This window comes from Labeo rohita, chromosome 11 (assembly GCF_022985175.1).
Source record: "Labeo rohita strain BAU-BD-2019 chromosome 11, IGBB_LRoh.1.0, whole genome shotgun sequence".
Taxonomy (NCBI): domain Eukaryota; kingdom Metazoa; phylum Chordata; class Actinopteri; order Cypriniformes; family Cyprinidae; genus Labeo; species Labeo rohita.
In genome coordinates this window covers 13,424,037-13,440,648 of record NC_066879.1, presented here as the reverse complement: position 1 = coordinate 13,440,648, position 16,612 = coordinate 13,424,037, and the positions used below count along the sequence as shown (strand labels likewise).

Below are 16,612 nucleotides of genomic sequence, written 5' to 3'. Positions count from 1 at the left end.
ATTTTTTTTAAATTTTCAATTATTTAAAATTTGGTGATGCATTCTCGACACTGTCAAAATAAAAGTCCAATGCACTATCAAAATAAAAGTCAAATAAAATAAATCAAAATGTATTTCTCTTCCAACACATTGGCCAACTAGAAATACCTTAATTAATAAATGGCAGTATATAATTAAGTATTGGATGACCACTAATCCAAAGTGAGCCGAATAAACTCACATCCTCCATGTATTCCGGTTCGGCAGCAGACGCGTCCCAGCGATTGTTCAGGATGAAGATGTTGGGCTTTGACAGGCGTTCGTTGACCTTGTGGAAGAAATGCTTTTCCTTTAAAAAGAAATAAATAAATAAAGAGGTTGAGTTCACTAGAGGTCGTGTGATGGAAACACTACACTGAACACAAACACACACACACTGGCAGCGTAAAGACAACACACATGTTCACTTTTATCAGCTGCTGAGCAGCAATAAACTAGAGCATTAAATGAGTCGGACACTTGAAGAATGTGCACTTAAACACAGAACTAAAGGAACATCATTTCTCTCCTGTGAGAAATGATGTGAAATATCTAAAACACTGATATTTGGACACAGTTCAATATTTGTGACCCTGGACCACAAAACCAGTAGCATGGGTATATTTGTATATTTGTTCAATAGTCATAAATACATTGTATGGGTCAAAATTATTGATTTTTCTTTTATGCTAAAAATCATTAGGATATTAGGTAAAGATCATGTTCCATGAAGATATTTTGTAACTTTCCTACCATAAATATATAAAAACTTTTTTTTTGATTAGTAATATTTATAGCTAATTTACTGCAATTTTCTCAATATTTAGATTTTTTTAATATTGTCTGTAAAATATAAAAATAAAAAAATAAAAAATATTTTTATTAAAATAAAATATAATTTTTATATTATGTAAAATAGGAAAAAAAAAAGAAAAAGAAAATTTAACCCTTATGACTGGTTTTGTGATCCAGGGTCACATTTCATAAAAGGACTAAAACTAAAATAATAATAATAAAAAAAAAAAAAATGTATTACTTAAAATTAAACTATATAGGCATAAAGAAAAAAAGATTAAAAAAAAAGTTAAAATTTAAGTATATAAAAAAATAAAACCTGATTTTAATTTCTTTGTATAATATTTCTTTAAATATGCTTTATATTTAATATTTCTTTAAATATGATTTATATTTTAAAACATGAAGGGATTTAACAGACTAAATCTATAAATAATTTATTAAATAAGTCATAAATAATAGTTTGATATAATGTAAGCATAAATAAATTAATTAATTAAAATTAAATAAATGTTAATAAATTAAAATATTGATTTTTTTATATTGTCTGCTACAATTTATGTCAAAGTGTATCATTTAATATTTCACATCATAGTATTTCATGTTCCTTTTCACAAAAATGCATTTAAAAAAAAAAAAAATGTATTTATGCTTACATTTCACCATACTTTTTATTTGCTGCAACATTCCATGATATTATTTTAGATATTAATCATTTAATCTGTTAAATCCTTGCAAATACATTATGCAACAATAAATGTTTCACATAACACACTGTAACATTGTTGTCACATGACCTCCTTCCTTTCTCAATGTCAAACAGTGTTTCCAACCACTTTAAATGTATTTCCAAGTAAAACAGGATATATAACAGGATACAAGTTATAAAAAAATAAATAAATGCAGAGCAGATGTCATTGTAAAGACATAAAAAGTGGGCGTTAAATATCAGCATGGACCCAGATGTCAGGGGAGTATGCACTGAAAATTAATCAGTGATGTATACTGCACATTTTGGAAAATGCACCTGGTATTTCAAGTATATGAAAACTCCATGCTACTTTGGTATTATGCCATTCCATACAACTGATTATATAATAATCAGTTTGGTTTTTCCATAAAAACATTTAGTAGGATTGCTGCTAGATCATTTATAATGGGGTGTTTATCTGCCCTTCAGGAAAATCCCCCAAGAGAGGCCCTGAAGCATCCTGGGACAGCAGGCATGTGGGTATAAGCAGAGTTCATTCTAAACGCGGCGCTGCATTCTTCTGAACGGCACGCAACCAAACTCTGAGCGACCCCTCCTGCGCCGCATACTTTCCCATATTAGCACACTACAAACACTTCACAGCATGTGACAGCGCTCGCCGCTCCAGACCCGTCTGATTAATGTTTGACTGTTCGTAAAACAGCGCTGACGCTCTCAGTGTTCACTTCTCTCACTTTACACACTGCATGCAAACAACTCACCGTGTTCATGAGTGTAGATTCAGAGTTCGCCACCAGCACAAACACATCGGCGTCCAGACAGAACTTGTCGATCCAGCTGTCCAGCTGTGTGGTGACGTCAGTTCCAGGACTGAAAGAAAACATCAGAAATGTTCATAATTTTATTTAGGAGGCATTAAATTGATCAAAAGTGATAGTAAACACATTTATAATTTCAAAAAATACTGTTCTTTTGAACTTTCTATTCATCTGTGAATCCTAAAAAATAAAATATATCACAGTTTCCACAAAAATATTGTGCAGAACAACACTGGTAATAATCAGAAATGTTTGTCTTGAGCAGATCAGCATATCAGAATGCTTTCTGAAGGATCATGTGACACTGAAGTAATGAGTAATGATGATGAAAATTCAGCTTTGCATCACAGAAATAAATTACATTTTAACAGATATTCACATGGAAAACTGTTATTTTAAATTATAATAATATTTCACATTTTTTATGTATTTTGGATCATATAAATGCAGCCTTGGTGAGCAGAAGAGACTTCTTTCAAAAATACTAAAAAAATCTTACCAACCCCAAATTTTGATAATAAGTCAATGACCTAATTATACTCAGTTATATTCAGGATGTGCCGCTGTTGACAGGATTATAATTATGGGTGGATCTACAAATTAATTTACTGCATGTTAAACATAAAAACGTGACTTTTCATGAGATTTAAACATACCTGTCTACCAGAACCAGGTCGTCTCTAAGCAAAGCACACTTTGTTTTGGGCCAGAACACTTTGACCAGACAGCCGGCATCCAGACTCTCGTCCATATGTAGTGCGTGAGCCAGCTGATTTACCGTCTGCAGAGAAAAAAATGGTTTTATGAGTAAAGACGCTTTTATTTTTGCATTTGTAACACTTGTGTTTGTGCAAAATATGATCCATTGAAGTTAAAATTTTTCCCAAATTTTATGCATTTCTTTTAATGGCTTTATTTCATTTTAATCACCAGATGTGCATCTTATAAATTGATTATATAAAGCTTTTACATATTTTTTTAATTTTTTAAAAATTTAATAATAAGAGGGGCATTTGAAATCAAACCTTTTTTCATTTTCAAACTTATATTTTTCCAAATTCTACAAATTTAAATTTGTCTGTATTTCATCTTAATGTCTTAATTGTGTTTTAATAATCAAAAAGTATATCTTTTTTATTAATTTAATAATTAACCTTTGCAATTTAATAATTTATTTAAACTTTAACAATAATTAAAACAATAGTTTTATTCACTTCCACCAATTCTGTGTTTTCAGTTTTATGTTTTCTCGATTCCATGTTAATGTTAATTGCTTAACTAAATTTAAATTATTAATTGATTTCATTAAACTTTCTGAAACTTTTCTGAACTTTCTAAATCTAAATTTGAGAAGTACATTTCACTGTATAATCGAAATTTATTTTTATAATGTTAACTTTTATTTTGACAGGTTGCCATGAAGAATTTCTGTGTTTTAATAAATACTATTTATTACTATTATTAATATTATTACTTTGAGAAGTACATTGCAACAGTAATGTTTTTCTGTCATTATTTATTCAAGTTAAACCAAACCTTTATTTTGGCAGGTTGCAGTGAACATCTTTGACTTTCTGTGTGTATCTTTTTATATTTTAATATTCATAGACACTAGTCCATATTGTTTAATTGTACAGCCCTATTTTTAATTCTTCCAAATTTCACCAAATTGTCATCACATTTTATAATTTTTATTTATTTTATTAAATTAGCTTATTTTTTCCCCAAATTCTGGATTACGTTAATGGAATTAATTAACATGGAATGGAATTAATTACATTTTAATCACCAGAATGTACATCTAATGAAGTGACTTTTTTTTTTTTTTAATTTTCAAACTTTTATTTTTCCCAAATTCTACTCATTAAAATTTTTCTGTATTTTGTCTTAATGTCTTAACTACGTTTTAATCATCAAAAAGTATATCTTATGATTTCATTATCAACTTTTGCAATTTAATAATTTATTTAAACTTTAACAATGAGAGAGTTCTTCGAAATCAAGTTTTATTTAATTATTCATTTATTTATTATTATTATTATTATTACTCTGAGATGTTCTTTCTACTGTCCAACAGTAATATATTTCTGTCATAATTTATTCAAGTTAAATCAAACCTTAATTTTGGCAGGTTGCAGTGAATATCTTTGACTTTCTGTGTGTATCACAACATACAGACTTTATATTTCTGTCTTTTCGTATTTTAATATTCACAGACACTAGTCTATATTGCAGTTTGTTTAATTGTACAGCCCTATTTTTCATTTATGCTTCCAAATTCTGTGCCATACAGTGACTGGATTCTGTATTTTCCTGGAAATCATAGAGCTCTAACTGAGTCAATTTTGACCACACCTTAATGCTTTTCTCCTCCTCAGACCCTTCGGTCTTGAGAAAGGCCTTGTCTTCATCCGTGCCCTCCACGCTCAGGAAGCAGTTTGTGGTGTGGCCGATGCCGCTGGGCAGCACACGGTCGCGCAGCATGGCGTTGACAACCGTGCTCTTGCCATTGCTTGTTCTGTGATAAAAATAATTTTATAACATTTATTGAAGTGAAACACTTATTTGATGCAACTCGTGGTCAAACACAAAACCCACCTGCCGAAAAAGGCCACTTTCATGTGTCTGCGAGCCAAAACCTCTTTAATGGTGGAGAGTTTGTCTGTGTACGTCTCAATCTGATCCAACTGGCTCTTGTTTGCGATATTCTCCAATGACTCATTATCACAGGTTTCTGTTGAGACAGATACAAAACAGTAAACAATACACATGCAAATACATTACAGTAGTTAAACATAACTAACAAACATTACTAAATTATCCCACACATTTCTAATGGAGGATCTGTGGGATATTAAAATTCAAATTCAAATTCAGTTTACCTTTCACAAACTCTGAGCCCTCCTGAACGTAAACTAACAGCTGCTCAAAAACCTCGCCGATCTTCTTTTTGGCCAGAACGAAACGCTTTAACGGAGAAGGATCTGACTGGTCCATTTCCACTTCTGTATGGAGAATATTTCACAAACATAGATGAGAATCAAGAACAGGGTTAAAAGGATATTATTGTTAACTAAAACCAAACACAAAACAAAAATAATAATATTAAAAGTATACAGACATTTAAAATAATAATAATAATAATAATATATATAAACACACATCAAAATTACTAAAACTTAAATGATTAAAAAACCCTAAAATTATTCTACAACTTAATTCATAAAAAAAAATATAAAATACTACTTAAGTGATTTTTACATAATTTTAAGCATAATTTTTTTCCATTTTCAAACTTTTATTTTTTCCCCAAATTCTACTAATTTAATTTTTTCTGTAATTTCACCTTAATGTCTTAACTATGTTTAAATCATCTAAAAGTATATCTTTTTAAATTGATTTCATGATCAACTTTTGCAATTTATTATAATTTATTTAAACAAACAATAAGAGAGGTCTTTAAAATCAAACTTTGAGAAGTTTTATTTAGTAATTTATTTATTTTCAAACTTTTTTTTCCCCCCAATTCCATGTTTTCAAAATAATATTAGTTGCCAAGTCAGCATTTCTTATTTTTGTTTAGGTTAAGCTGAATGTCTATAAATAAATAAACTGAAATAATAATAATAATAATAATAATAATATATTAAAACACATAAAAAAGTAAATAAAAAATATAAAAAAAACCCAAAAATGGCTAAAACTTAAATGAGAAAAAATAAATATAAAATATAAAATTCGATATATTAATGACTACTAAAATTAATTTCTAAAGGAGACAAGTTCAGGAGATAATTATCATTATTATATTTATAAAATATAATTACTCACTCTTATCTTCAAGACCTTCACATCAGAACCGAAAACTGCAAATAAAACACATTTTTGTTCGATGTTAAAAAATCTGGAAACTCCTTTTATTAGCAAAAAACAAAACAAAAAACATGTATGTCATGGTATATAAATATGGTAAACACTGAGTGTTTTTCTTTTCATGTCGCCAGAAGACAAAACTCTCTGTCTCATAAGATACAAAAAGTGAAAGTAACTCATGATAATTATTCATGCGGAATTACACTAAAAAACCCTCTAACAGCCAGCAAAATCCGGTGATTTACAGAGTAAAATGAAATGTAAACACGACGTTTATATAATCGTATCAAACACACGAGTATAAAGCAGTAGAGGAGATTAGAAAGTAGCCAGATATATTTAGAAACTACATTTTTATAAGCTATACCCGGTTAAAACGAATATTTATTTACGTTAACCCCATTAAGACATGATTAATTTGCTCTTTGGTAATTTTACCAAAAATAATTTTGGTAAAAGCTACAAATGTGATCCCTCACGATAGCTGTAGTTGAACTGTTAAATGTTTGTAGAGGTGACATGAGCTTTAGCTTTAGCACACGAGACACAGGACATCTAATCATAAATATCTGATTTCAGTCATTGGCTTTCGTTATTTATATCGATATCATCTAATAATCGCTCTAAATGTTGTACAACACTTGAATCACAGATCTTACCCAATCATGGGAACGTTAAATCCTCTCCTGTCATGACAAACACACACCGCCGCTACACACCGCCGACACTCACTGATTTTAAAATAAAAGTCCCAGAAGTGTATGATCATTTCAAAATAAATGTCACGGGACAGACGAAAACTTATAAACTTGATTTTTTTGTCAAACATAAACGTTCTTGCGCTTCTCAGCTGCACTCCATTATACAGTGTTTTTTAGGATGACAAAAAGTTTAAAAGTGACATTTTTAGGCTGATCTGCCTTAGCAGTCTAACAGCGCTAGTCAATGCAAAAATTAATGAGATTGTCAATCAAATCAGAGTAGGCGGGGTTTACTGTTCCCAGAAGCAGAGCGTGAAGCGAAGCTTTTTTTTTATTTTGCAATTATGTACATATTAATACAAATATATATATATCTCACTGCAGAAGTAAAAAAAGGGTATACAGAGAGAATAATAAAAAAAACACAAAAGAACAAGTGCATGTACATGAGTAAAAAGGATCTATGGCAGGGATAAAAGAAAAATTAAAATTAAAACATTTAACCCTTTAACTGTCGCTCTTCTTTTCGTTGTCCTTTTTCTTTATCAAATATTTTAGAAATCATCATAAATTATATATCATTTGAAAGCTTAGAAGCCCAAGAATCATCCTATGATTTTCCCATTTTTAAATCAGACATTGTGTTACCATGGAAATGATACTGTAAAATATTTTGGCGGTCTCCTCCCCCTTAGCTGCGGTATCAAGTGTCATATTACAAAATGCATTATGGTCTTTTAGAATCCAAACTTTTTATAAACTTGACAAAAAACATGCCATTGGAAAGGTCTGAGTCTCAGGATTTTCATATTTGTGATAGAAGTAAAATTGACAGAGAAATTTAGACGTTTGTGACAGAAAAATGCATTTTAAAAAATTCTATAGAGTTTTATGGCACCCGGTGGCTGTTTGTGGTATAACGCCCTAAACAAACTTTTACAGGAACCTCAATTTTTTTCATATCAACTTCAAATTTGGAACATAACTTATTTAGACATAAGGCTTTTTTGATATTTGATATCAAATTTGGGGTAAAACCTGTTATGTAAAATATGTATTTTATATAAAATCTAATAAAAGTGGTACAGCTGATTTTCTTTTTAGTAAATTTAAACTTCTATAACTTAGTAATAATTTATTTTTTTGAAAAAATCACTCCTGCCATAATCTGCTGACTGTCCTCTTTAAAAAGAGACTAACCTTGGATAGTGCACTTTCATACCTATTTTAAAAAATAGGGGGTGACAGTTAAAGGGTTAATTAACCAAATTAAATTGACACAGTGCTTCCTAAGTCTTTTTAGCTTTTCTGTTTCTAATATTTTGCAATGTAATACCATATTGTTTCATTTCTTTAATAAAATGTTCACAATTTGGCTTAGCTTTAGTCCATTTCTGTACATGAATATGACATTTTCCAAGTAAAACAATAAGTTGCGCAAGAAAGGAAATTGTACTTTTAGAATCAATAGTATCTTTTACAAAAAAGAATACAACATCATACATTTCTATTTGTATTAATGTACCAAACATTCTAGAAATGAAGTTCGAGACATCTACCCAAAATAATTTTGAGTACACATTGAAAGAAAAGATGAGTCACAGATTCTACAACACCACAAAACTCACAAGAATTTTCTAGATCCAATTTGAACTTTTCAAATAATTCTTTAACAGGTTAAATTCTGTGTAATATCTTAAAAGATACCTCTTTTACTTTATTACTTACAAAAAACTTACTTGTTATCGACCATACTTTCTTCCACTCAATGTTTTCATATTTAGATGACCAAAAGACTGTTGAGCATGGCACATAATCATTCTTTAACAGATTTCTAATATATCTATTACTGCATTTATTTTTAACAATATTAATATCGCCAATAAATATATCACAAGTCAATGGTTGTTGGTCACTATTAATGGAATGTACAGAATTACGTAATAATGAAACAACTTTACTTGGAATTGCGTCAAAAATAACAGCACAGCGTGAAGCGAAGCGTGACGTAAGATGTAAATAGCAAAACATTTAATATTTGACAGCAGTTTTACGATAGAAATGTTACACGACAGACAGTACTGTCCAGCTATGCAAACTACTCCACTTTTTCCTCAAACATGACCATTCAGAACTCCAAATATGCTCTCATTTACGTGATTCACGTAACTGAATATGACATGAAGCGATTTGAGTTCAAAATTATTATTTAAATACTAGAATTAGACTTAGCATCTCCTGTTCCGTTCTGTTTCTTTACACTTTACGAAAAAAGGTTCCCTCCACTATAAAATATCAAAAATACAACACTGAAGGTAGTAAATGAATCTGAATCATTTCAAAATAGATGTTCATTCAACTATTTCTTTAATTCCATAACAGAAAATAACTTGGACATAATTTAGTAAAAGTCTTTGAGATGTTTAACTTGTACAGGTATTTATTTATTCAAAGGTTACAAAGGTACAGGGATACAAAAATACTGCATATTACCATACGTTAATGGTCTTGGGCTCAATCATAACTCTGAAGCTGCATAAATTATGATGAAAATTATAATGTAGAAGTAATTAAATTTGTATATATTATACAATAATATCAACTATTAAGTAGAAATACACAAACATTCATAATATAACATATTTAACAAATTGCAAAAAGATTGCTATACACCACATATGTTTGACATATATTGAAGTAGAGAGTAGTTTACTCTGCAAACTGGTTTTTACAGGCATACAACATTTTCTCATGTAAGATTGGCTGTATTGTATGACTCTTCTGGATCTTCTGCTGGATTGTTTTGTTCTGTTTTATATCCCGATTCTTCAGATGTGCTGTGTTCCTCATATTTTTGAAGCCACCAAGACACTTTTTCATTCATACTTATATGTTCATCTGTATAGGTGTTGCAGATAACAAAATTTTGTCAGGATATAAACTGACATGCATTGTCAAATCTTATAAAATTCAGAAAAATATTTGCTTAAATCAGCGTATTTTGAGCAAAACAACTCACCACGAGATGCTTCAGGATTCTGAATGCTCAAGATTCCCTTCATTAAAATTGCTTCCAATCTGCTTCCTTCTCTCCTGATCTGCTCCATGACTTTCTCGTCAACTTTAACTAAAAGAGGAAGATGACATGAAAATGCATTAACTTAAAATTTACAGTTGTTCATCTGCTGCTTGCAGCTATAATATAGTTATTGAACTTCCAATTTACAATCTATTGTGCCATCCATGCTTCCTTCACTTCTGACTTCCATACATTCAGGCACGTCCATCCCTAATTCTTCTAGCTTCCTTTTTATCTCTTTACGCCTGTTATTCAGCTCCTGGTACATTAACTTCAGCAGCTGGTCAGTGGTCAGACTCTTTTCATCTTCTTTTTGTGTGCCAGGCACGTGAACATTCACATCTGCAGCACTCTGAGTGTTGAGACAGAACAAACTATTTTCTGCCACCATCTCCTCAATCTTCTGGAGCAGCTCTGTGACTTGAGCTTGATTCTTATTTGTGTTGTCAAAGACGTGATATCTGTTCCTGCATTTGTCAATCAGCCACTGAAGAGCTTCACCTTCAGCCTCAATGTGCTGCTCGATTGAGATGTCTTTGAATCTGTCGCCCCACGTGAACAGGACTATAGTGTGTCTCCAGATGTCATCTCCGAGATGGGCCATGTACTGTTTAATGATTCGTTTCTGTTCATTCCTGAATGAAGTATCAATAGGAATCACAAGGATCATGGCGTGAGGGTACTGCATTTGTTGTGATTGTCCGACGCTTTCCAGGATTGAAGCCTGCACATACTTTGGGTTGAATTTAGGTGCAAAATACTTCCACCAGCTTGGGGTGTCCAGCACAATCACTGATCTGCCGTTTACAACACCAGAGTATTTCATACACTTTTTTGTTCCTCCTGTTTCAGTTTGTGTATTATTAAAGATGGTGTTTACAGTTGAAGTCTTCCCAGACAGGACCCATCCAAGCAGAACAATTCTCACTTCCGAAAGTGGTGCCACAGCTTCTTGAAGAAAACATAAAAATGTTAGAATTTTATTTTAAATGTGCACGCTTGGACACATCAACTCATTCTTTATTCTGGCTATTTTCCACCTTAGAATAATAATCGTAAAATTATCCTAAATAACACAAATGGAAGTCTAGAAATGATATGAACGACCAAAACATGCAACACAAATGAAAACACACATTTGTGACCATGGACCACAAAACCAGTCTTAAGTATCACAGGTATATTTGTAGCAATAGCCAAAAATCCATAATATGGGTCAAAATTATAGATTTTTCTTTTATGCCAAAAATCATTAGGATATTAAATAAAGATCATCTTCCATGAAGATATTTTGTAAAATTCCTACTGTAAATATATCAAAACTTAATTTTTGATTAGTAATATGCATTGCTAAGAACTTCATTTGGACCAATTTAAAGGTGATTTTCTCAATATTTTGATTTTTTTGCACCCTCAGATTCCAGATTTTCAAATAGTTGTATCTCGGCCAAATATTGTCCTATCCTAACAAACCATACATCAATGGAATGTTAGCTTATTTCTTATTTATTTATCTCTATTTCAAAAAATTGACTCTTACGACTGGTTTTGTGGTCCAGGGTCACATTTGAGCATCTCAGCTCAAATGTTGTTTGGTTTTTAGTAATGTTTTACTAAATATATAATATATATTTTTGGGCTTTTAATGAACAGGACAGTAGAGAAATGACAGAGAAGTACTGGGCAGAGAGAGGGGAACAGGATCGGCAAAGGAGCCTAACCACAAGGCTATTGGCGCAGACACTAAGATATCTTAAATATTTAAAAAACTAGACATTTGAATGGAACATTAAGAGGTAACATTTTTTTTAAACTGGGTTTTTTTCTAGTTTCCAACTCTGATTCCAAAATGTTCATGAGAAACATAAATTCAGTCAAATGTGTCCAAACGCTGTCTGTGCTTTACTTACTTATTTCTTTCAGTGGTTTTCTTTTGCCCTGAACCATTTCTTGTCTGGCTTTTGCTTTTTTTTCATTCTTATCTCTCTTTCTCTGAATGTCAATTAGCACGTCGTCTTGAGTTTCAAAATGCTTGCCATTGTTTGCTGCCACAACATCATCAATCTTGATAAGCAGTTCTTGGACTCCAGCACTTTTATTTTCATTTTTAAAGACATGATATCTTTCTCCACATCTCTGTATGATCTGCTGAAGGTCTCGATTCAGTACATGCTGCTCGATGGATTTGTCCTTCAGTGAATCAGCTCCTGTAAGGATCACAATGGTGTGTCTCCAGATTTTTCACCAAAGAGACTGAGATGTTTCTCAATGCTGAGTCTGTTTTCTTCAGTAAAAGACAAACTGAGATTAATGACCAGCAGAAAGACGTGAGGTCCTGGTTCACACTTAAAGACACTGCAAACCAGTTCCTGTTTGACGACCTCTGGTGAATCTTGCAAATCAAAAATCTCCCACCAGCATGGTGTGTTGATCAGTGAAATCTTTCTTCTATTCACCTCACCGTCTCTCTTCACAGACTTCACAAAGTATTCGTCAGACTCAACTTCAACACCTAAAATGTTGTTTATCACTGAGGCTTTGTCAAATTTCTGCCATCCCAGAACAACAATTCTTAGTGCTATCAGAACAAAAAAAAACATGAGGATATTAAAGTGTGACATTTTAAATGTTATTGTGTGATTGCTTTAATAAAGCAAATAAATAGTATCCAAACCCTCAATAGCAGTTCAGACTCAAATCAAAAAGTTTTATTTTTCTAATAAATTAACATCCTGATTTTTGAGTGTGACTCACTATTTATCAAACACAAAAAGTTTTAATGCAAGTTATATACATTTACATACTAACTGCAACACAAAAGTATTTTAAAAACATCTGACTATCAATATGTGATCTGAAGTCTATTTAAATCAGATATTTAGAAATCCACCTAAAATGTCTAAAATGTTTTCTATACTCATAATTACTGGATGTAAACTTTACCTTGTTCCATTGTTCTTGCATGCGTCCTGTTTTGTTATCCAAAACAACACGTAAAATAAAACTGTGAGGAAAAAAAATCAAACTATTAATCATGCAGGTAAATCTACAAACTAGAAAAATAAAATAAAATCACACAAAATTAATAAAAGTACTAATCTACCCAAACGACACCCAGGATGAATACAGCTTCACTTCAACTTGACATTATGGTGTTCAGAAACAAGTTTGCATCTTAAACCCGTATCTATAACCAGAATATCAGGTTTGTCTAGTCTTGTGGCTGGTAAAATAAAGCTGGCGCTTTCAGGAGAAAATAACTTGAACTTGACATCATACAGTTCCCGAATGAATCTCAGAAACAAGACACTTGTATGTCAATATGACTGGCAGAATGTGAAAAAAATGTTGTGGAAAGTCACTTATATTCTTCAAGATTTCATAAAATGTTTATTACTGGAATCCATCTGAGATTAATATTCTAAAATAAGTAGTTGTAGGGTGCCCTTCTTCTACTGCTGTTAAATAGAATAGAATAGAATAGAGTCGACTATCAGAAAATGTATAGTTCACTTAAAGGCCTTATTTCCCTCAAAAACAACAAAAATAAGTAGCTGTTGAAAACCTTGGGGGATGTTTTTCTATTATAATCACATTAAACACTAGAAAAAAACAACTAACTATTACAAACATATTTAATATAAAAATATAATAAATAATAAAATAATTAATAATAATAATAAAAGATATAAAAATTATAAATAATTTGTCATGTGATTCCTGGTTAACATCACACAGAATATATCAATATGACTATATATTTCCTTTAGGTAATAAGATAAATGTTCCCCGAACGTGAATAATAAAGTTGAATCCTTTGTTTTCCCCAATGGTTGATCTACATTCCCTGCACAATTCATAGGAAATTTACAAAAAGACTAATAGAAATGTGTAGAAATGAACTTGTTCACAAGAATGATAAACTGCTGTGATGTGCACAAGTGATGATGTGGAGGTTGAACAAGTACAGTAGTTTTGAGAATTTCTTTTCTGAGTTGAGAAATGCACCTAAGCGACTGAGAAAAACTGTATAACTTGACCTTTTGCAGATTTGGTGTGTGGTTCTGGTATTTGAGTGTCAGGTTTCAGAAATCATGTGACAAGTAAAGTTTTTGTCTGTAAGCCGTTGAAAAAAAAACTAACAAGAGACTACAGTTGTTTCGGATCATTTACAGTCACGCTGCTATCACAACAATCACATTTTAGCTCAACTTTTTCATGTCACAGGTTATGAATGCTGCTAAACTGCATTTCAACAAACAGCGTATGTGAAAATATACTTTTGTTCTGACCTTAACGGCTTTTACACTAACTTAAATGAAATCATAATTGTATTATCTTCTTTTTATTTTTTGCTTTTAGCATGCAGGTCTTTTCAGTTTGAAGAAGTTTAGATGACTGAGTTTGTGATTATTACATAAAACAAATAATGACCGGAAAAATAAATATACACAACAACACCAAAATAATATAAAAATCAATAAACATATAAAAAAAAAATACAACATAATACATCATTTACCAGGATATGAACAGTTTCCTTCTCCCACTTCTTTTGCTGTTTAGAATGTTTAACCCATTAATTAATTAACTGATTAATTGATTGATTGATTGAGGTGTGTTGGGCTAATTAGTAATGACAGGTGATAAAGGTTACTGTAAAAAAAAAAAAAAAAAAGTTTGTTCTTCTTTGAGAAAAGAGATTGTGTGAGTTTGAGTGAGCATGTGTTTGTGGTTTACAAAAAAGTATTATAAGTGTTTTTTTATTCCAGATAATGAGAAACATTTACCCTCCTTGTTTTCCTCCTTTGAAAAAATAAGTTTTACATTAGAGTCCTTCATTTAGGAGACTGTTGATTGTCAAATCATCCAGTACACACAATAAATAAAACTACCGGAGACACGATTGTGAAATCTATCTTAAATCCAACCATTAAAAATATCGACAAACTAACTTTAATATTACATTTATACTTATTCATTTAGCACATGCTTTAATCCAAATGTTTCAGATAAACGGCACACTCTTTCTGACAGAGACTACAGTTGCTTCGGTCATGCTGCTATCACATCAATCACATTTCGGCTCGGCTTTTTCATGTCACACGTTAGGAATGCCGCTAAACATTTCAACAAACAGCGTACATGAAAATATACTTTCGGTTCTGACCTTAATGGCTTTTACACTAACTGAAATGAATCCATAATTGTATTATCTTCTTTTTAATTCTTTGTTTTTAGCATGCAGGTCTTTTTCTACTTTTTTCCCCTTTCAATTAATTTTGAGTTTGAAGAAGTTTAGATGACTGAGTTTGTGATTATTACACAAAACAAATAATGACCGGAAAAATAAATATACACAACAACACCAAAATAATATAAAAATCAATAAACATATAAAAAAAAAATACAACATAATACATCATTTACCAGGATATGAACAACATTATCCCTCTCCCACTTCTTTTGCTGTTTAGAATGTTCAACCCATTAATTAATTAATTAATTGATGTGTGTTGGGCTAATTAGTAATGACAGGTGATAAAGGTTACTGTAAGGCTTTAAAAAAACTGTTTGTTCTTCTTTGAGAAAAAAGAGAGTGTGAGAGTTTGAGTGAGCATGTGTTTGTGGTTTACAAAAAAGTATTATAAGCATTTTTTTGTATTCTAGATAAGGAGGAAGAAACATTTACCCTCCTTGTTATCCTCCTTTGAAAAATTAAGTTTTACATTAGAGTCCTTCATTTAGGAGACTGTTGATTCTCAAATCATCCAGTACACACAATAAATAAAACTACCGGAGACAAGATTGTGAAATCTATCTTAAATCCAACCATTAAAAATATCGACAAACTAACATTAATATCACATTTAGACTTATTCATTTAGCACATGCTTTAATCCAAATGTTTCAGATAAACAGCACACTCTTTCTGACAGAGACAGATCTTGGATCAGTGGTTGCAGAGATCAATATATCAAAGAAAATACAAAAGCGATCCGATCAGTGATTAGTGCTACATCCTTAATAACACTGGATGAAATATTTAGACCCTTACTAATGAGCAAATCTAAAACAGGTGGGTCCATGCACATGCTGAATTAGGTGTTTAAAACAGTTATACTTTATTTTGTAGTATTAATTTTTGCCTTATTTGTGAATATTAAAAGCCCCTGCAATAGCAAAACAGTCAAACTCTGATGAAATCATTGATAACAGTTCAAAAAAACTCTTCAACAAAGAAATGCTGACTGATTATTGACTTAATGTTTTTTCCCTTTATATCTTTTGTTTCCAAATGTTTTGACCAACATTTTGACAATCTTTGCAATCTTTTCTTCTGTCAATTAAAGTTTCTTTTGACTATTTTAAAACTAAAAGGACATTTTTAGAGCATTTGTACAAGCTCACATGATCAATAATGGCAAATGTTTCTAAATCGTACTCATTTTATATAACAGAATTTCTTTTGTTTTACATTTTATACATATTAGTCTTGTTTTTTAAATGGCAATTGAATCCATAAATGGCACTTCATGACTGACTTGCGCACACATTTTTTTTCTTATTTCTCTTTAGGAAATGTACTGTTTGAGTTTCCTGTACCTTTGACTAG

General features: G+C 31.1%; 2 protein-coding genes across 3 annotated transcripts in view; both read right to left on the bottom strand.

Moving 5' to 3' along the window:
• The window catches only part of mfn1b (mitofusin 1b), a 20,012-nt gene extending 13,041 nt beyond the window's left edge, over window positions 1-6,971 (bottom strand). For both annotated transcript variants that reach the window (XM_051122997.1, XM_051122998.1), the window contains exons 1-8: window positions 6,876-6,971; window positions 6,175-6,209; window positions 5,226-5,348; window positions 4,942-5,077; window positions 4,699-4,861; window positions 3,000-3,124; window positions 2,287-2,395; window positions 221-328 (exon numbers count right to left, since the gene is read on the bottom strand). In XM_051122997.1, the coding sequence (XP_050978954.1) occupies window positions 221-328; window positions 2,287-2,395; window positions 3,000-3,124; window positions 4,699-4,861; window positions 4,942-5,077; window positions 5,226-5,340 (756 nt within the window). In that variant the 5' untranslated portion in view covers window positions 5,341-5,348; window positions 6,175-6,209; window positions 6,876-6,971. The remainder of the gene's footprint in view (window positions 1-220; window positions 329-2,286; window positions 2,396-2,999; window positions 3,125-4,698; window positions 4,862-4,941; window positions 5,078-5,225; window positions 5,349-6,174; window positions 6,210-6,875) is intronic.
• Window positions 6,972-9,349: 2,378 nt separating this feature from the next.
• si:ch1073-365p7.2 (uncharacterized) overlaps window positions 9,350-16,612 on the bottom strand; it is a 32,434-nt gene continuing 25,171 nt past the window's right edge. Inside the window, 6 exon segments of the mRNA XM_051123398.1 lie at window positions 9,350-9,815; window positions 9,937-10,044; window positions 10,144-10,947; window positions 11,907-12,236; window positions 12,239-12,574; window positions 13,839-13,843. Coding sequence (XP_050979355.1) covers window positions 9,667-9,815; window positions 9,937-10,044; window positions 10,144-10,947; window positions 11,907-12,236; window positions 12,239-12,574; window positions 13,839-13,843 — 1,732 coding nt within the window. The 3' untranslated portion in view covers window positions 9,350-9,666.